Source organism: Camelina sativa, chromosome 17, assembly GCF_030686135.1.
Source record: "Camelina sativa cultivar CO46 ecotype springtype chromosome 17, ASM3068613v1".
Lineage (NCBI taxonomy): Eukaryota > Viridiplantae > Streptophyta > Magnoliopsida > Brassicales > Brassicaceae > Camelina > Camelina sativa.
In genome coordinates this window covers 13,752,049-13,773,479 of record NC_141896.1, presented here as the reverse complement: position 1 = coordinate 13,773,479, position 21,431 = coordinate 13,752,049, and the positions used below count along the sequence as shown (strand labels likewise).

At 39.3% G+C, this 21,431-nt stretch overlaps 1 protein-coding gene and 2 pseudogenes across 2 annotated transcripts; 2 read left to right on the top strand and 1 right to left on the bottom strand.

Moving 5' to 3' along the window:
* Positions 1-669: 669 nt before the first annotated feature.
* LOC147923682 (small nucleolar RNA R71) lies at positions 670-770 on the top strand (annotated as a pseudogene).
* Positions 771-4,218: 3,448 nt separating this feature from the next.
* Positions 4,219-6,075, bottom strand: LOC104759638 (putative F-box protein At1g33020 pseudogene; annotated as a pseudogene). The gene has a single exon (XR_015586338.1). The product of XR_015586338.1 is annotated as a putative F-box protein At1g33020 pseudogene (transcript).
* A 3,603-nt stretch (positions 6,076-9,678) lies between these two features.
* LOC147923681 (uncharacterized) lies at positions 9,679-10,980 on the top strand. The gene has a single exon (XM_087496517.1). It carries the CDS (start codon positions 9,679-9,681, stop codon positions 10,978-10,980), a length of 1,302 nt encoding a protein of 433 aa, XP_087352643.1.
* Positions 10,981-21,431: the final 10,451 nt, after the last annotated feature.

Genomic DNA, 21,431 nt, shown 5'->3' with positions numbered 1-21,431 from the left:
AATGGACAACATTAAATTTTTCGGTAGACAACTTTAATACTCTTACATATGAAACAAGTCATATGGACTTTCCCAAGTTGTATTAACTGATAAATTTTTGTTTTAAAAAAAGTTATTAAATCTGGTAGACAATAATTATTGTCCACGAAATTATTAAATCTGGTAGACAATACCCTTACTTTTGCTCATACATGTGACATTATATCGAGGTTAGTTTTGTCTTTTTACCTCAACCTATATGGTAGATCTGCAGATCAATTGGTGACAGCTTGTCCTGTGGGAAGGTTGTTAAAGGGTGGGGACCAGGGTTCGAGGAACGCCTGGTACACCAATAACCTACTGTGGATTTGGATGAATAGTTCCATTTGCCCAGTGAGGGGTTAGGATCGATGCCCTGCAGGGCCAGCTTGGGGTCCGTTGGGGCGGCTAGCAGAGAGGCTAGTGGGGTCCACGGGACAGGTTGTTACAATAAAAATCGATTTTTATGTGACAACCCGTCCCGCGGACCCCACTAGCCCACCGCTAGCTGCCCCAACGGACCGTCCGTGGACCCTGCTAGCCCACTGCTAGCCGGCCCAACAGACTCCAAGCTGGCCCTGCGGGACGGGTTGTCACAGATACTCCCAGTCACACCCTCTGAAGAAGATACTTAGCAAGTGAACCTTTGAGAAACCATGGTGTGGACAGTCCCTTTGGTAAGCCTTGAATCTCACCCAAGCTGCTTTGAAAGCTTCATCTGGTCTTTGCTTGAAAGAAGACAGCTTGATTCTCAACTCATCTGACATTGCATCATCATAGAAGTAGTTGAGGAAGGCCACCTTGACATCATGCCAGCTTGTCAATGATCCAGCAGGCAGCTGTTTCAACCACTGAGATGTCTCTCCTGCAAGTGAGTAAGGGAAGAGTTTGCAGAAGATGTAGTCCTCAGTCACCCCATTAGCCTTGATGCTAGTCACCAGATCCTCAAAATGCTCAATGTGATCCAAGGGCTTCTCATTGGGCAAAGCAGAGAAAGGTCTCTGCCCAACTAGTTGAAAGTACGCAGGTTTCAACTCAAAATCATTCCTCTGAAAAGAGGGAGGAACAATAGCAGACCGGTTTTCATACACCAGATCAGCCCGATTGTAGTCAGCAATGGTCATGATCAGATCCCGGTTGTTCTCCTGTCGTCGAACTGGGTTTTGTACGTGGTTGGCAGCTTCACGCACGTCTGCAGGTGGGTGTCGATCGATGCCACCTGGTTGGTGTTGATCGACACCAAGATCCGGCTCGTCAACGACACCAGCTTGCTGGTTCACGACAGCCTGCTCGTTGACAACAGGTTCAGGAATCATGTTTCCTTCTGCATCAAGCTTTTGGCCCTGCTCATTGCAAGTGGCCCTCTTGATCCCTCAAAACACCAGCCTCATCACACATCAGAATGATCGTATTAACCATCTTCAGAGATTTAGCTGCTTTTCTGTTCTCACGTTCAAGTTTTCCTAACTCTTGGTTTGACAAATTCATAGTAGGACCAGACTTGTTGCTCCTTGTGTGAGGTCTAGGAGGCATGCACCTGAAACACCAGAGAGAAGAAAAACAAAAACGTGTAAGTTTCAAATAAAAAAAAAAATTTAGATAAAATCTAAAACTCAAATCTAATGGTAGATCAAAGAGTCCCCGGCAACGGCGCCAAAATTTGATAAGCTCAAATTAAACCCTAGAGCTACTCTCTCAAATTAAGAGGTCAATGCAGTACTTAGGAGTCGAATTCCACGAGGACTCAAGATCAAACACAATGGATTATAGAGTTTTATAATTATGCTAAACAAATTAAATTGAATTAAAATAAAAGTAATGCAAAATATTAAATAAAACTGTTGTAAATTCAGAAGATCAAAAAGCTAGGCCTAGGAAATATCTCAAGAAATTATGAAATATTAAATCAATCAATAAATTAGGATTCAAACAATTAAGAACAGATCTAGAACTCTAAACACTTTTGTAAATTAAATCAGTTCTCACTGCAAATAATATCTAAATTTAAAACCAGAAAATCCAAATCTCTTTGTAAAATTCTAGGTAATAAATCAGCAATAAAATCAGGTTTAGATTGTTCACAAAATTATTAAATCAAATCTCTTTGCAAGAAATAATTTTGCTCATCAAAAGGTTTTATCAGGAAAGCAATTATATTCTCATATCAATTTATTTTCCTAGGGTATTAATTCTAGATGGCCAATCAAGAATTAATATGAAGAACAACCTAAGATGAAGATCTAAATAGATAATGAATCCTAAATAAACAGATCTAATAAATCATAAAATCCCTGTGAAAAACCCTAAACCTAACAAGCAAACTACTGAGACATAATCAATGAAGAACAAGACATGATTCTGAATAATAAGCAATAGAGATTAAAAGAATAAGAAGGAGTTTAGAAATTCTTCTCTACAAAGCAGATTTCTCTCCAATAGCTCTAAAAAATCTCTCAGAATTGCAGGAAAAATAAAACTTGATAGAATACAACTTAAGGGTTTGGAAAACCTAAAAACTATATATATATATGTCCTAAAACACGTTAGGGACTAGTCTTGCAAATATGGAAAACTTCGGGCAACTTTGTAAAACTTCCAAATTTGGCTCTCTCGTCGGTTTGGACTGGGTGTCGATAAATGCTAAGGCAGTGTCGATCGACACCATCTCCTCTGATCGATTCCAAGTTGATTTCTTGCGGATTATTGCTCCAAACTGATCCAAATTGCTCCACTTTGCTCCTTCCATGCTAAAAACCTGTAAAGACTCAAAAACAATTTAGAAACAAATGAAAAGACAATAAAAGACTCCTTATATCATGGTTAAAAACCACAAAAACCATGATATATCAAATTGACTGACTTTGAAAATGAAAACTTCTAACAAAACTAATAAAATTATGTTTGATGAGAATGAAAATTTCTCATTTGGTACAAGTTGGTATTCTTTTTTTTTATTGAATTTAATCATGACCACAAATTATTCATATTATGTTACATTTTCAACATTATATACACATTAAAACTGGCTTAACAATTATATATGATGATAACAATTTAATCTCGACTGAATTTCTCACATTTCATTATTTATAATGATGTAAAAGAATAATTTAAATTGGTTTTCAAGAAATATTAACAATTGTATGTACTATTCATATATAATTATATCTTCAAATTAATATTGCATGCATAACCCACGCATCGTGGACGACTTTCTAATATGTAATAAAGGAACTTGTTCATTACAAGACAACTTTCCTCAAGAGGATGACCACAAAAGACCTCCATTCCCTTCAACGTAGTCCTTTAGAATAGTCCATGAGAGTTGGTTTCTTGAGAGCTCTTTACCATTAGACAAAAAAGAGAGGAATATGGCTATCTTGTGAAGGCATTGTTAGATAAGTTTGGGTACAACCGATGCCTTCAACAACAGACCAATGTTCATGAAATTGGTGACAGCTTGTCCTGCAGATCAATTGGTGACAGCTTGTCCTGCAGATCAAAGCCCATGCAGATCAATTGGTGACATCCACCAGTAGGTTATTGGTGCGCCAGGCGTTCCTCGAACCCTGGTCCCCACCCTTTAACAACCTTCCCACAGGACAAACTGTCACCAATTGACCTGCAGATGATTAAATCCAAACTCTTCTTCTGGCTTTGTTGAGAAGAGTTTGAAAGAAAGGCTGGTTCAAATGTAAGGAATTGGCACAACGTCAATGTAACTCTGCTTCTTCTTTTGGTTCTCTCCCAAAGCACACTGAAATAATTCAAGATTGCTTAATCGGATTCTTTGATTCCTTGCAAGCTACTCCATAGTCACCTGCCCTGTTTCCACTGAACACGGTGAGCCATGAGCGGTCTATGGCTAAGCTCATCTTGCTAATTACTTGACATGAACAAAGATGAAGGTGGCTCGTTGGCTCCGTTCGTGAAATTGTTCAGGAATCAGTATAGTGATTGATATGTGGTAAAATCAATAACAACATCTTAACACCGTTATCCGAAGATCTCAACAGCATTGCCCTGTTGTTGTGTTTATCGATTCATTATGATTTTAAGGTACAACCGTAAAGATTATGTTCTCCAAATAGGCCTAATTCCATTCAACAACTCTCACGGCGGTTGAATTGGTCGGACGAGATTGATGAATAATATAAAGACAACTTCAGCCACGGCTCTGACTTGACCATAAAAACTTGATTTCTTAGAATATAAAAAACTTAATTGCTTATAAGAACTTGTTTGATAACTTGATCATGTTTACAGAAAGAATACAAACTTGTATCAAATAGTGAGCATTTTAGCTGTCTTGGGGGTCAAGAAACGTACAAGGTTCTTGTTGCAGGTGAACAACCGCCATCACACGATGACCTTATGTTGAAGTCCTCAGTTGATGATCTTTTCTAGTCAATGCTGTTGTGCTCATAGGGTATACGCTTATGTTCTCTTCTGGGGGTGGGATAATAAATGTTGCAGCATATAAGACAAACACGATAACCAGAAAAAAACAATATGCTACGCCAACAGAGTGACAAAAGCCCATGCGAAACCTTTGAGAAGTGTCACATTCATAGGTTTTGACAACTGTGACTTCATCAACCTCTAGAGGACACTTAGCTTCAAATTTGCTAATGCTCTCAAATAAACGACGACTCTGTCGCGGGGGAGCAGTAGTAAATTCATCATCGTCATCTAAAAGATGCAAAGCATTAAATTTATTAATACTCTCAAACGAAGGACGATCTTGTAGCCGGTGAGCAATGGTCCTTACATGATGATGAACCTTTCTAGACAATGCTTCTGTGCTCGTGGGGTTAGGTTTCTGCTCTGGTGGTGGGCTTATAGATGTTGCAACATATGTTTTCTTCATAATATTAAAACTAAGATCCTCTACATGGTCTACAAAGGCGTAAACTGGATCCCGCTGGGTAAACACTTCATGGTTACCAAGGATTGCAACGCGTTGGAGAATGTTCCTTTCGGGATTTAAGTAGAAAACATAAAACGGAGTAGACGTTATGGTGCCCAAAAAAACAATATCACCTTTACCAGTAACTCCAGCAACAGAAAAATAGTAGGAATCACATAATTGATCCTTCGGCAAAGTGTAGACATATTTGGACCATTCTTGTTTCTCGGCAGGCTCTAGAACCCACATACACAAGTTGGTATGCCTTTGACCAGTGTACTCACACTTCCAATTCCAATTCCAAATAATCCCACCTAATTTACCCTTATAGTTGATCAATTCTGGTAATTTATCATAAAAGCATTTTGCGTCAATAAACTTAAATTTCTCAGATCTAACATCAAAGCAAACAATCAACAAAGACGGTGTTCCATCAATTGGTTCAGCAAAGTAACACAAAACCCCATTGACGCATATCTCTTTCCCTATAGGCTCAGAATGGGCTAAGGGACATTGGATCTTCCTCCACTTCATTTTTCTAGTTCCTAATGTCAGAACATGGTGTACGCATCCATGACTCATGCGCAATACCTTGAATTGTTTGTCAATCGGATCAAACCCTAAAAGGCTTCTTATCTCTTTGTACGTTACCAGTTGTAAGATGGAATATTGTCCCGTGATAGGGTTACATATAACCCGCAGCGGAGCCGTACCCTCCTTTTGGATCCGAATATTAGGAAAATAGATCAAACTAGAAACATAGCTACAATTGTACTGGCTTATGTCTTTAGAAAACTTCATATGAAAATCGGCGGCGGCTATTACAAGAGACGACGACTTCTCATAAAGATTATTATGATCAGGCTGAGGCGATGAGAAGAAGAGCCACTCATCCTTTCTTCTGACCCTAAATAAGAGACGTGGATGATCCGTGGACTTGGTCAAGAACAACTCAGTGAAATATGGACGGACAAGTGTGGACCTCCATAGCTTCGACACGCAACAACACCTCCCGACTGATTTTGCAGACAATCTCGAGAATATCTCGAGAACGAGATCAATCGGGATGGAATCTAAATTTTCTCCTCTATTCATTATCTGTTCGAAACTCTATACCAGGAATTCAGGGAAATTGCTTAGCCTCTACGCTAAACCTCATTCTCCTTAATTGATAACATCATTACAACAACATGTTTTTAGTGTTTGAGTTTTAACCTGTTAAACAGTACACAACATTAGTTCACATTGTCTAAGGCAGCCTTAATCAACATAGCCCAATTAGTTGGGCCTTGACATGTTTCTGGCCCAGTTGGCCTCTTCTTACCTTCTTCAACAACACAAAACATAGGACTTTCTCTTCTTCCCTTTGAACGGTTTAAAGAAACTTCCCGAGACAATCGGAATATACAAAAAGTAAAGCGATGACGATCGTTACCAGTATCCGCCATTGAACTGAAAAGAATCGAATTGACTCCGTCATTTATCAAAGTCCACAGATTTTTCCAGTGTATATATCTCTCTCTCCAACAACAACGAAGACAAACTTCCCCCAAGTTCATCATTTTCAGATGATACCCATGTGTTTCTACTAAATTCTAAAATCTCCTCAAAGGTTTTGTAAAAGTACAATATAACCCAATTTTTTTAAAATTGGAAATTAACTTGATGCAATTAATGAAGCAACAACGAAGCTCTTTGTGTATGTTTAAAGGTCAATTGACAAAAATAGCACAAATTTAGGTTTTTGTTCCAAAGTTGACACTGACTCTTAAAAATGATAAAATAGCACAAAATTAAAATGAAAGAGTTTTGGGTCAACAAAAGCTAGAGTCCAGCAATTTTTTTCTCAAAAAATTCTCAAAGCTCAAGAGATCACTTTCTCGAAATCGCATCTTCTTCCGTCGCCAAGAGATCTGATACGGCGGTGGTTAGCATATGATCACCGTTTTACCGGTGTATGTCGTCGCTGCTATATTGTTGTCTCGCTTCGTCCCGCCGTTTCGTGCTCTCAATCGTTTGAATCGCGTCGCTTTATATACTATCTTCTCAATTTTGCCAACAGATCTAATACAAGCAACTATAAACGCTTTGTCTCGTCGTGGTTAGAAATTAAAGGTAACCACCATTCTCTCAACATATTTTGATTTGCGCTTCTTTATCGCTGTGTTTATTTGTGTCTAATTTTGAATTTTTTTTAAACCTAAATCAATTGGATGCAAAATTAAGAAAATTCTTGTGGGTTATTCCGAAAATTAAGTAAATTTCTACTATTCTCCTTCTATTGTAGAAATTGTGAGATTTTATGTGTGATTATGTGTTTGATTTCGTGTAAATTGATAGGGTGAAATTTGAAATGATTGTGTGTGAAACAAAAATCGAAACAATTTGGGTGAAAAATTCAGTAGATTCTTATGATTTTCTAGTAAAAATATATTCTAAATTGTGGGTTACATTGTGGATGATAGTTTTGTTGAGTGGATGATAGTTTTGTTGAGTACAATGGGGATTATAGTTTTGGGGATGATAGTCATGGCCAAGAGCGGATTGATGTAACAAAGAGGATGATAGTTTTGTTGAGTACAATGGCGATGCTAGAGTCTGATGCTAGTTTTTTAAAATTCATGAAAGCATCTATATAATTTAGGATCACTTTCCTGACACGACGATATGTGTTTCTTCTTTTTGTGTTTATATGTTGCAGGATATGGGTGATTCTTTCCCTACAGATATCAAACTTCTTGAACTTTGTTTCAACATTGGAGAGGAACCGAGATCAGACGTAAAGATAAACCAGTTTCCAATCAACGATGGCATCACAAAAGTGAAAAGCATCCTCTCGGTTGCAGAGTATGAGATACAGTGATAAATTGTGATGGTGAAGTGTTTTTATACGGTTGATATCATCTTCAACCAGATCTTTGTGTGTGGCTTTATACGTGCTGTCACGCATTCCATTTTGGTGAAGAAGATTTGCAAGAAAGGGAAACTTGATGGTGCTGAAGCTTTTATCCATGCTTCTGCTCCCAATGATCATGCTGGATGCGATTCTGGTTTAGGCATTTTGGTCAATGCTCTATGTTCCAAACGAAAATTTCAAGAAGCTACTAAGTTAATTAGATGATATCAAAGTGGTGGTGGTGGTGTAGAGATGGCAGAGGAGGTGACTGAGAGACATAGTGAAAGTATAATGAAGGCTAGGTTCTTTGGTTTTGAGTTTCTTAGGTAGTTTGTTTGATCTTGTTGTTGTATATTTAAGGCTAGCTTCTTTGCTATGGTTTCATCTTTACATTCAGGAAGGATTCCCAGGTATTTAGGAAGATTTTATCAAATTTTAGGAAGACCATCATGGAAAAATAATTCACGAAAGATTTCATAAAAAATCATGAAGACTTTCATGAACATATTTACTGTTACAGGTTCTCTTAAATTTCACGAAAATTCACATTCAAATACAAAATTGTTAAATGATCATAAAACATTCAGGAAGGATTCTCAGATATTTCAGAAGGTTTTATCGAATTTCAGAAAGGTCTCTTCATGGAAAAAAAATTCATGAATGATTTCTTAAAAATTCATGAAGACTTTCATGAATATATTTACTATTATATGTTCTCTTTAATTTCAATGAAAAAAATCAAGAAGTAGGATGATCATAAGGCCTTCCCCAACGAAGAGTTTTAAGAGGGTATGTAACTCAAAAGAAGGAAAAAAATAAATCAAAAAACTAAGAGGCTCTCCTATTTAGTATACTGAATTTGAGAATAAGAGACTGTACGTGTCAATTATTTGTTGGCCAAAAAAACTCTCGACTATTTTCTCTTTCTCCTCTCTCTCTTTGTCTACGAAGATATTGAAAAATCAGAAGAGATATCTCTGAAAAATCGATTGAAAGCTCGGTTTGAGTGATTCAATTTCTTGTGACCTCCGGCGATGCATGTAATCTGAGAACAAAGGGGGAGGAGCTTGAGACCAGAGACGCTGAGCATGCAGTGGTGGAGCCAGGTCGATTTATATTTATCAGGGTCATGATAAAATCTTAACTAAATCACCAACGAAGCTGCGGATGAAGCCAATGGGTCCTCAGAATAACAAGAAGAAAGAAGGATCCAAGTCTAACATTAACTCTTCAAGAACTTCTCCATCTCGTCTTCAGATTTCAGATGACACCGAGTTCTCCAAGAACAGCTTGTTAGATTCTCAATCTTATTCTGACGACGACGACCACAATGGTTTTTTCTCTCTCTCTCCTCTTCCGTATCACAGTTTGATCATGTAATTAGCTTAATTCTCTGGTCTTTGCTCTGTTCTTTGGCTAAAGTTTGTGTTTTTTTCACCTGTTCTTTTCGTCTCTCTGCTATACGTTACAATTGAAGTCTTTAGCTCGATTTAACTCCGGAACTTGGGCTAAAAAGTTTATGTTGTTGGATAATTCCAACTTGTGGAAGAAGCTATCTCCTAGGAAGTTGCCAAAAGAGATAGAATAGGAAAAGGAAAAGTTCCTAAGATTAATAAATTGTAATATGTTAATTCTAATAGGTTTAGGAAAATAAGAAACCTATAAATATAAGAGTCTATGGAGAGGTGTTCCATAAGACTTGAGAGAGAGATTTAGTTTTTGAGAGAGTTTTCTAAATCAATAATATAAGAGACGTGTTCTTATATCTTCAAGCTCTTTGTTCTTAGATTTGGTATCAAAGCTAAGGTTGTAGCTCAGATCAAGGTTGTGAAGGAGAAGCTGTTCATAACCAAGTATGGGGGACGACTCAAATTCGTTGCCGCGAACCAAGGACCTTGGATCACCATCCATCCAATGTCCGATGTTAACATCGACAAACTATACCGTTTGGTTGATGCGTATGAGAATCACGCTTCGAGTTAGCGAGGTGTGGGAGACTATTGATCCTGGATCCACCGATCAGAAGATGAACGACGTTGCAACTGCTCTACTGTTCCAATCCATCCCCGAGTCACTCATCCTGCAAGTTGGAGATCAAGGTTCGGCTAAATCCCTATGGGAAGCCATACGAGCACGTCACCAAGGTGCGGAACGTGTGAAGGAAGCAAGGCTTCAAACCCTACTTGCAGATCTTGATCGAGTAACGATGAATGATACCGACTCCGTTGATGACTTTGCTGGCAAGATCTCAGGCCTAGCATCGCAGTCAGCTTCTTTGGGAGAGATCATTGACGAATCAAAGTTGGTAAAGAAGTTCTTACAAGGACTCCCAAGACACAAATATATTCATATCGTTGCATCGTTGGAACAAGTCTTAGACTTGAAGAAAACCGGTTTTGGAGACATAGTTGGTCGCATAAAAGCTTATGAAGAGCGTGTAGGGGAGGAGACCCGGAGTGAAGACCAAGCAAAACTTATGTTCTCTAATTCAAACAATCAAGGAAACTACGGTGGATATCAAGGAAACAGAGGAGGCTATAACAGAGGAGGTTATGGTCGAAGAGGAAGCGGTCGTGGTGGATATGGTCGAGGTGGTTTTGGTCGTGGTAACTACAGTGGAGATAATTCTGGCAGAGGCAGAGGACGAGGAAGGTTCAATGGCCAGAATCGTGGAGGAGATACTACAGAGCAAGTACAGAACCAGAACCAAAACATGAATCAAAACCAGAAGAAAGATCTATCCAAAATAATTTGTTGGAGATGCTATAAACCGGGTCACTACGCATCTTCATGTCAAGCGAAAGAAGTTGCACATCAAGAGACAAATTTGAATGAAACTCATGAAGCTGATGCACTTTACGTTCATGAGGTGGTGTTCTTGAACGAGGATAAGGTGTTTCCCAAGAACTATGATACTAACAGTGAGAGTATATGGTATCTTGACAACGGTGCTAGCAACCACATGACGGGAAAGAAAGAATTCTTTTCAAGCCTAGATATGAACATCACAGGGAATGTTAAGTTTGGTGATGGTTCGTTTGTCAATATTGTTGGAAAGGGATCGATTGTATTTGTGGGAAAAACGGGTGAGAGGCGATCACTCAAGGAGATTTACTATATTCCCGACTTGAAGTACAACATTATCAGTCTAGGATAAGCGACTGAATTTGGATGTGAAGTGAACATGAAGGGAGACATGTTAACTTTAAGCGATCCTGCTGGGCGGTTGTTGGTAAGAGTCACGAGATCTTCAAACCGCTTGTACAAGACGTCAATGGAGGTTGAGTATCCTAAGTGTCTTTATATCCAAGATAATGACACTACTCTAACATGGCATGCACGGCTGGGACATGTAAGTGTTGGAGTGATGAACAATATGGTGAGACAGGGAATGGTTGTTGGAATGCCACAATCTGTTCATGAGAAGAATGTGTGCACTGCGTGTTTAGTCGGAAAACAGACCAGAGCTGTGTTTCCTACTTCAACATCCTTTCGAGCAGCTTAAGCTTTGGAGCTGATTCATGGTGATTTGTGTGGACCAATTTCTCCACCGACACCAGCTAACAACCGGTATGTCTTCGTCCTTATTGATGATTTTTCGAGATACATGTGGACAATTCTATTGAAGGAGAAAAGCGAGGCTTTCGATCGGTTTAAAAGGTTTAAGGAAGGAATTGAGAAGCAGACAGGTTTGTCTATCAAAACCTTTCGCACCGATAGGGGAGGAGAGTTCACCTTGCTTGAGTTCAACCGGTTCTGTGAAGGAAGTGGAGTCTCTAGACATTTAACTGCACCATATACTCCTCAACAGAATGGTGTAGTTGAAAGAAGAAACCGCACATTAATGGAGATGACAAGAAGCTTGCTTAAGGCTATGAATCTGCCGAATGAACTATGGGGAGAGGCCGTACGTCATTCAACATATCTAATTAATCGAGTTCCTACCAAAGCTTTAGCGGGTCAGACTCCATATGAAAGTTTCACGACGAGAAAGCCTAACATCGAGCATCTACGAGTGTTTGGCTGTGTTGCTTATGCTAAGATCATTGGACCACATCTTAAGAAGTTAGATGACAGGTCGAGAACTTTGATCAATCTAGGGACAGAACCAGGTTCGAAAGCTAATAGGCTGTATGATCCAGTTACAAGGAAAGTGTTTGTAAGCAGAGACGTCGTGTTCGACGAGACAAAAGTTTGGGATTGGTCGATTGCAAAAAACCAAACCAATGGAGAACCAGGAAGGTTTGAACTATCTCGTGGTGGGTTTGTAGAAGAAGGAAACGAAGAGGAGAACAATCACGATGACAATGTCGAGTATCATGAACCGGATCGAGAACCTGCAAACCAAGAAGAAGAGATAGAAGATGAACAAAACGTGGATCAAGTAGGTGAAAATCAGCAAGTTGTCACAAGATATGGACGTGTTATCAACAAACCTCGATACCTCAATGATTATGTACTACTAGCTGAACTAGAGAGTGAACAACTTCTACTTACCATAGATGGTGAACCAGAGTCTGTTTCTGAAGCATTAAGTTTGCAAGAGTGGGTTAAAGCGATGAAGGCTGAGCTGGAGTCTATCGCTAGAAATAAAACCTGGGAGCTAGTTGAGAAGCCGGATGGTGTCAAACCAATAGGGTTGAAGTGGGTGTATAAAATCAAGAAGAAAGTGGATGGATCATTGAACAAGTTCAAGGCAAGACTTGTAGCAAAAGGTTATGTACAACAACAAGGAGTAGACTTTGAAGAAGCGTTTGCACCTGTAGCACGAATTGAAACTATTCGACTACTCATTGCTATCGCAGCTTCAAAGGGATGGGAGATTCATCACCTTGATGTGAAAACCGCATTCTTGAATGGTGACTTAAACAAGCTGGTTTATGTGTGCCAACCCGAAGGCTTTGTTAAGGGAGGACAAGAGGATCGAGTGTACAGACTACATAAGGCGTTGTATGGTCTACGTCAAGCTCCAAGAGCTTGGAACGTGAAGCTTGATCATGTTCTGAAGAAGATGAGTTTTAAGAGATGCATCCAGGAACCTACTGTGTATCTTAAGAGCGACAAGAAAGAAAGACTGGTGGTGGCAATCTATGTTGATGACTTGTTTGTGACAGGAACTTCACAGAAAGTCATTGAACAATTCAAAAGGGATATGTCAAGAGAGTTTGAGATGTCAGATCTCGGCAAGTTGACATATTATCTTGGTATTGAAGTAGTACAAGGAGTAGATGGGATAAGAATAAAACAAGAAGGTTATGCTCGAGGTAATCTTGTCGATACTAAGATGGATTCGTGCAACTCAGCGCACATACCAATGGAGCCTGGTATGGAGATATCAAAGGCTGAGAAACAACCTGAGATTGATGCCACAAGATATAGAAGAACAATCGGGTGTTTGAGGTATCTGCTTCATACACGACCCGATTTGGCTTTTGCTGTAGGAGTTTTAAGCCGGTATATGTAGAGTCCAAGAGTAGTACACGGACAAGCTCTCAAACATTTGTTAAGGTATGTGAAAGGAACTACCAACTTAGGCTTGTTCTACAAGCGAGATGGGTTGAGTAAGGTTGTTGGTTACAGAGACAGCAGTTACAAGGCTGATATCAATGATGGAAGATGTACGGGAGGTCATGTGTTCTATCTTGGTTCATCTTTAATCACTTGGACCTCACAGAAACAACAAACAGTGGCGATGTCATCATGTGAAGCGGAGTTTATGGCAGCTACAGAAGCAGCAAAGCAAGCCATATGGTTGAAGGAGCTGCTAAGAGAAATACTTAGTCTAGATGAGAAGATCTTACTAAGAATTGACAACAAGTCAGCCATATCTCTAAGTAAGAATCCAGTGTTTCATGGAAGGAGTAAGCACATACTCACAAAGTACCATTTCATTCGTGAGAGTGTGGAGAATGATCAGATTGAAGTAGAGCATGTTCCTGGTGATGAACAGAAGGCGGACATCCTTACTAAGCCACTAGCAAGAATCAAGTTCAAAGAAATGAGGAACCTGATCGGAGTACAAGAGATTGAAGCACACGAAGTTCAAGTTGGAATTAAGGGGGAGAATGTTGGATAATTCCAACTTGTGGAAGAAGCTATCTCCTAGGAAGTTGCCAAAAGAGATAGAATAGGAAAAGGAAAAGTTCCTAAGATTAATAAATTGTAATATGTTAATTCTAATAGGTTTAGGAAAATAAGAAACCTATAAATATAAGAGTCTATGGAGAGGTGTTCCATAAGACTTGAGAGAGAGATTTAGTTTTTGAGAGAGTTTTCTAAATCAATAATATAAGAGAGGTGTTCTTATATCTTCAAGCTCTTTGTTCTTAGATTTGGTATCAGAGCTAAGGTTGTAGCTCAGATCAAGGTCCCTTTAAACTTCAGATGTGGGACTTGGATTGTATCCAACATATGTCTTTGCTATGTTCTGTTTTGGTCCTCAACACTTGGCAAAAGCTCGTGTCTTTGTTCTGTTTTGGTCCTGAAAACTTTGCTTAAGCTTGTGTCTTTGCTCTGTTCTTGGATAAAGTTTGTGTCTTTGACCTCTTCTTTGTTTGGTTTCGCTGTTCTATATTACAATTTGAAGTCTTTTCATCGATTTAACTCCTGAATTTGGCTAAAATTTGTTTCTTTGCTCTGTTCTTGTAGTGTGTTACGTCTAGTGGCGGTTACAACTACGGATGTTGAAGTAGCTAAACTTCCAAATGAGCCAGTTTTGGATCTGACCGAGTGCGATAATCAAGTGTCAAGACACCGTTCTGATGGTGTTGTGAAGGAACACGATCAACCGAGACCGCAACAATACAGAAAAGGGGACTTGAGTATGGCTTCTCACATGATGAGACCTCAAGAAGATGAGAACCTTGATTATGACAGTAAAGCTAGCTCTTCAAGCTTCGAGTTTCACCGAGCTCGTGGCGAGCGTTCGAATCAGAATCATGGCTCAAGAGCTTACCCTTCGAGACAAATGCCATCCAAATGGAATGATGCTGAGAAGTGGATAATGAGCAGACAGAACATGGTGATGAGGAAGAACAATCAAGGAGTTCAAACCTAACATGGTATAACCCTCTAGATCTATTGCTTTTGGTTCTCGATTTGGTGATTAGATTAGAATTTGGTTTGGTTTCGGATTGATAGAAGTTTGTGATTTTGGATTGATAAAGCTCTACTATTTTCTGTTACTTTCATGTTTTGTCAATGCAGACATTACATTAGAGATTATCCAACTCAGTGAGGTCTCTTATTGCTGCAATTGACAAAATTTTACTGATGAAAAAAGAGTTGCAGAGAGTGGAATCTTCTGGTAAAGCTTTTGCATCCGCAGGTTGTCCTCCAACAAAGCTTTTAGCTGATGTTCAGCTGCTTGATGATCTCATTTCTGTTTGGTTGCATTGGTGAATCTGACGTTTATGTGTCATGAACTTATGATTGTGCATGTAGAATTGATTGAAACAAAACTTATTAGCATTCTCTGTTTTGATTCTGAAGACATAGAGAGGCTGCATTGTTGATTTAGATTGTGCTTTTTTAAGACTACAATAGTGAATAGATCTGTACAAGTGTATTTTCTGTGTTTGTTGGTTGTGATTTACAGAAAAAAAAAATTCAAATTAAGAGACTCAAAATTAAAACCCACCATTGGAGGAGAAATTTTAGTTAAGATTCCCAAAATTCTTAGTCTACTAAAAGTACATAATATATTACTTAAAAATTTTAAGAGGCTCAAAAATATAACCCCCCATTGGGGTTGCCCTAATACATCCAAGTAAAAATTGTTAAATGATCATAAAACATTCAGGAAGGATTCTCATATATTTAGGAAGACTTTACCCAATTCAGGAAGACCTTCATAGAAAAATAATTTCATGACAAATTTCATAAAAATTCATGAAGACTTCATGAACATATTTACTGTTACAGGTTCTCTTTAACTTCAAAAAAATTCAAGAAGTAGGATGATCATAATACATTCAAGTGCAAACTCTTGACGAATATAAGTATTATACAGATTTTACAAATGATCCATTGATGTGACTCGCTTCACCGTCGTGTTCAACTTTGGCTATGTACTATGCTTCTTGTCTATCATTTCTCCATGAAGTTGTCATATTCGATGGCCTTGTTCTTTCCATCAATTTTGTCAAACTTAGACACCTCAGCTCATGTAGATATATTATGTCCCTCATGTCCTTCTCAGACCTCTCAAAAATAGACTAAACCATTCCCAAAACAAACCACATGAGGGAACTTCCAAACAATGTTGCTATGTTATATCACTAGCAGAACCCCAAATAGATTCATGAAAACATTTAAACTTACACTGCACTTCTAAAGACTATAGGAAAGTGCAGTAAACCTCTTTGGTCCTCAACATGGAGACTTATCAAGTTAGTACAAGACAATAATTCAAAACTAGGCTAGCAAGAAAAATGAATGTAACTATAATGATTATTTATAATTTTAACTAGAACTAAAATAATGAAACCAAGAGATTCAATAAGATGATAGACATGGTAATAGAAATAAAAACTGATGATATGCCTGCCCCTAAGTATGAATCTTTTGAGTTTTGCATCTTAGGCAAATAATGAAATGAATAGATTAGAGAAATCATACAAATCACATCCTAAGTGTCTTGGTTTAAAGAGAGTAAGTATCATATAAAAGAACAAACATTGGTATCTAGAAGATCTGCTCCTCCTAAATCAATGATACAATCCTTAGTGTTTTTTACTAAATCTTGTCTACCAAAGAATCTCTCGAGCAAGGCACCATATCTGTCAAAAAATTTAAAGACCACCTAGCTTAAAATTCATCATCTAGTTCAAATCAACACTTAAATTCATAATTTTCATCAATAAAAAGGATATCAAAATCACAATGTACTAAATTCATGAAGGATTTGGCTTCCATCAACTTCCACAAGCCAATCAGTGTTATTGAAGCATTTGCAGTTTCTATCACACACACCAGTTTCTATTTCTCTACAATGAGATTTCCAGTTTGAAATTGGTACCTGAGGGTGTTGATCTTGGTAAGAAGAGATGATTGGAACCGTCAATTTCTCTCAATTGGTACATAACAGTGTCAATCTTGGCCACCGAAGGTGAAACAGATCCATCCCTGCAACTCTGTTCGCCGTCGCGTTCAGGTTCGTCTCTATACTACGCTTCTCCTTCATCAATTCTCTAAATTGACCTGTCAAAGTTTTGATTTTCTTCCTTTGTCGTTATAGTGACCGCCTTTGGAAGTAACCCAACAATTTCAAACTCAGAAATCGAAGAAGAAGAAAGAGAAATTGAAAGATAAGCCAACAGATTTTGTACCTGATTGAAGCTTCACGGGAAAATCTGAGATCAGAAATGAAGATCTCTGATCGGAAAATTCATCAAGCTTCGCCGGAGAAAAATGTAAGAGAGATCGGGTTTTGATTTTTTTGAGTTTTTTTAAATAATAATATTTCTCTCTATTAATTACTAAATATTAAGAAATGTTAGTTTTGGAACATTCCAGCATGTGTGCTAGTTTTGGAACAAAAACCCAAATGTGTACCATTCTAGGGTATTTCTCATGTTTAAAAGTACTCCTAGTCTGATTAACGTTAAAATACTTGATCTAACGAATTTACCCTCAGGACAAAGAAAAGGAAATATTGTATGCCAGTTTAAATCTACCTGAGACTTTGTCTTCGTGAATTTCCTTGGGATCAAAGGAAGTAGCTTCCTTTTATTTCCTTTTTCTGAAGTCTCTTACCGTCTATATATAATTTGGAGTGGGTATCAAATATACAATACGACTAAAGCCCCTCTCTCTCTCTCTCTATTTTTCCATAATCTGATATCTTGTGTTGAGTTTTAATAACCCTAGCTAGCTTACAACGTTTTGGAGCATTCAATTCAACAGACGAATACTTGATTGAAGAAGATGATGAAGATTGCGATTGCAACAGAGGAGAGATTATCTGATCTTCACCGTTTGGCATATTCTGCAATTAGAGCTGCGAATTCACATGAGGATGATCGCTGCTTTGATATTCTACGATACATGAAGCAGAGCTTGAATCTCTCTGTCAAAGATCTTTGTCATTCCAATGCGATCCCTCTGTTGGCGAGTCTGAGAGATCATGAAAACCCTAAGTTGCGAATGGAAGCTAATCTCTGTTCAAATCATGGATGAAGACTCTTTTTTACTCCAACGGACGAAACTCTTCTACTTGCAACAAACCTCCATCTAGGTCTCAGGAAAAAACCGCAGAGATTAAACAAATTGATGATGGTGATCGCAAGTCCTTTTCAGTTCAGGCAAAGAAACGTCGACGTCTGGTGAAATTATCTGACTTGAGGGACAACAACAATACTACCATATCATCTATTCCAATTTCCAACCAAGATTCATCTAAAACAACACAAGCCTGATGCTTCTGTTCAAGTATTGGACAAGACAGATGATCAGAGATCTAAGCCTCTTGAAACGAGAGAGATTCAACACAAGCCTGAAGAAGATTGCAATAAGACTATCGCAGCAAGGTCTCTACCAATGAAGCTTTCTGAAACCCCTATATCCAAGGCTCATGAAACGGGAAAAACTAAGCACAAGCCTGGCGTTTGCAAGTCTGTTTTACCAACATCAAGAACAACTCTCCAGATAAAGAAGAAGAAGCAGGCGCCTTTGAAAGATTCTCAAAACCTTAAACACTGTCCAGCCTTGAAGAAGAACTCAACAGAGATGTTGGAACTCTTCGATATCACCAAAAAAAAACAGCGGATGTGGCCAAAGCAAAGGGACTTCTAGCGGCTAAAGCAGAGGCATCAATCTGTGTAGACACTCTCTCATTACTCATAGAATTTTGCATCAGCACAACTGCTACTGAAACAAGACGGATCATGCTAAGGCTTGAGAGTCTTACAAAACACAAAGATAGAAAGATCTGCAATTCTGCATCAGCGCTTCTTCACAGTTGGATATAGGTTCTGAATGTTTCTTATCTTACTAAGAATGAGTTATACACATATATATAGTACAAGGAAAGTCTAGGGTTTAATAATAATTACAAGTAGATCCCTAAGTTCTATTGATATATACTGATCTCCTATACACCCCCTCAAGATGGAGGGAGCTTGATGACTCCAATCTTGAAACAAGCTTCGTGGAACCGGGCGCGTGGTAGTGGTTTGGTGAGAGTATCCTGCCAACTGATCATGAGTAGAAACATGTGAAATAGGAAGTTGGTTGGACTGAATTTGAGTTCGTATGAAATGGTAGTCAAGAGCGATGTGCTTCATTCGGGAATGGAAGACCGGATTTGCACAGAGGTACGTAGCACCAACATTATCACAATAGATGACATGAGCAGATGGGAGGTTCAAGCGCAGTTCAGAATACAAGGAACACAGCCAACAAAGTTTGGCCGCAGTGTTAGCGACAGCTCTATACTCAGCTTCAGTCGAAGAACGAGCAACACCGGTCTGCTTTTTGGAGGACCAAGAGATTGGATTGCGACCAAGGTAAATAACATAGCCATTTGTAGAGATATAATCATCAATATCTCCCGCCCAATCCGCATCAGAGAAGCCGTGTAGTTTAACAGGAGACGTTGAAAAATAGTGGAGTGAGCTAGGAGAAGAGGCATGAAGATAAATACCATGAGTCGTGGTACCCGCAAGATATCAGAGTACTTGTTTTGCAGCTTGCCAATGATCCTGAGTCGGGCGATGCATGAACTGAGACAGGCGACTCACAACATAAGAGATATCAGGTCGAGTGAATGAAAGGTATTGAAGGCTACCCACAACAGAGCGGTATTTAGATGGATCATCAAGAAGAGCACCACTTGTGAGTGTGAGTTTTGGTGAGGTTGGTAAAGGCGTAGAAACAGGCTTTGCATCAGACATGTTGGTCTTGAGGAGGAGGTCATTGATGTATTTACGCTGCATGAGATGCATTCTGCGTTTGGACCGAGAGACTTCAATACCAAGGAAGTAATGAAGATCAACAAGATCCTTGATGGAGAAACGATCTGCAAAGGCAGTGAGGACAACATCAACGGTGGGTGAATGACTTCCCGTGACGATGATATCTTCAACGTAGACAAGGACATATGTGAGGTTAGAGCCTGAGCCTTGAATAAACAAGGACGCATCTGCGAGAGAGTTAGTAAAACCAGAATCAAGAAGATGTTGTTTAAGAGCCATATACCAAGCGCGAGGAGCTTGCTTAAGACCGTAGACAGACATAGTGGGGTCGATCCTTGTCAACAAATCCCGGCGGTTGAAACATGTAAACCTCTTCAGTGAGGTCACCCTGAAGAAAAACATTGTTAACATCAAGCTGCTTGATGACCCAATTCTTCTTCACTGCAACATCAAGGACAGCGCGGATAGTTGTAGACTTGATTACAGGACTAAAAGTGTCAGCATAGTCTTTGCCATATTGTTGATGAAATCCTTTAGCAACCAAGCGTGCTTTGTACCGATCAAGTGATCCATCAGCTAGAAATTTTGTGGTGAACACCCACTTGCAACCGACTATATTTTATTTGACATCATGAGGCACCAGATACCATGTGAAGTTGCCCGTTAGAGCATCGTACTCAACCAAACACGCCCGTCCCCAAAACGGATCCTTAAGAGCTTGAACTATTCTTTTTGTTTCCGGAGATAAGGAGTTGTGAACTGTTGCATGTAGACCAAATTTTGGGTTGGGTTTGCTAATATTATTTTTGGATCGAGTTTGCATTTTGTGGTGATTTTGCGGTGGTTCAATATTTTGTGTTTGGCTCTGTGGTCGTGTGGAAACAGCTTGGCGTGGTGGGTGGTTTTGTGGTGGTTGAAGCTGAGTTGTGGGTTGCAACTCATTTTGTGGTCGAGCAGTGGGCTCAAGAGGACGAGGGTGAGTCTGAGTTGTGGGATTCAACTCATTTTCATGAGGACCAGTAGGCTCCGGAGACACTGAGGGAGAGGAAGAAGATGAAGAAGTAATAGAGATAGAGGACGATACATGTTGGTGAGGAGACGATGGCAGGTGAGGATCTGTAGAGGGGGGTCCATTACTCGTTGTCGGGGAGGCAGGCGAACTTTGGCGAGCTGGAGACTGATCATGAGCTCGAGTAGTGAGTAATGGTCCAGTAGAAGGAGCCACAGTTTTGTCACGTCGTTGATATGTAAACATTACAGGAGGTCTCGACAATGGTAGCGAGGGAGAAACAAAGGTATTAGCAATCGGTGATGACGATGGTGATGGCCGAGAAGGTGGTGACTATGGTGGGATCACTGGCGATGACGTCACCGGAGGCAGAGCCGGAAGCATTTGCAAGGGAGATGAGCTCGAGTATGATGGTGTTTCATTTGCATTTTGCGGCATCGTTTGTCGAAACGGAAAAGTATGTTCCACAAATTGAACGTGACGTAAAGTATAGATGCTACCAGAGGAAATGTGGAGGCAGTAGTATGCACTCTGCGTGAGAGAGTAACCAAGGAAGACAAAACCAAGAGAGCGAGCATCGAGTTTGTGATTCGTGTAGGGTCGTAGCCAAGGGAAGCATAAGCAGCCAAACACCCGTAGCTTCTCATAGTTTGGACTGGTTTGAAAGAGCTTCTGAAACAGTGA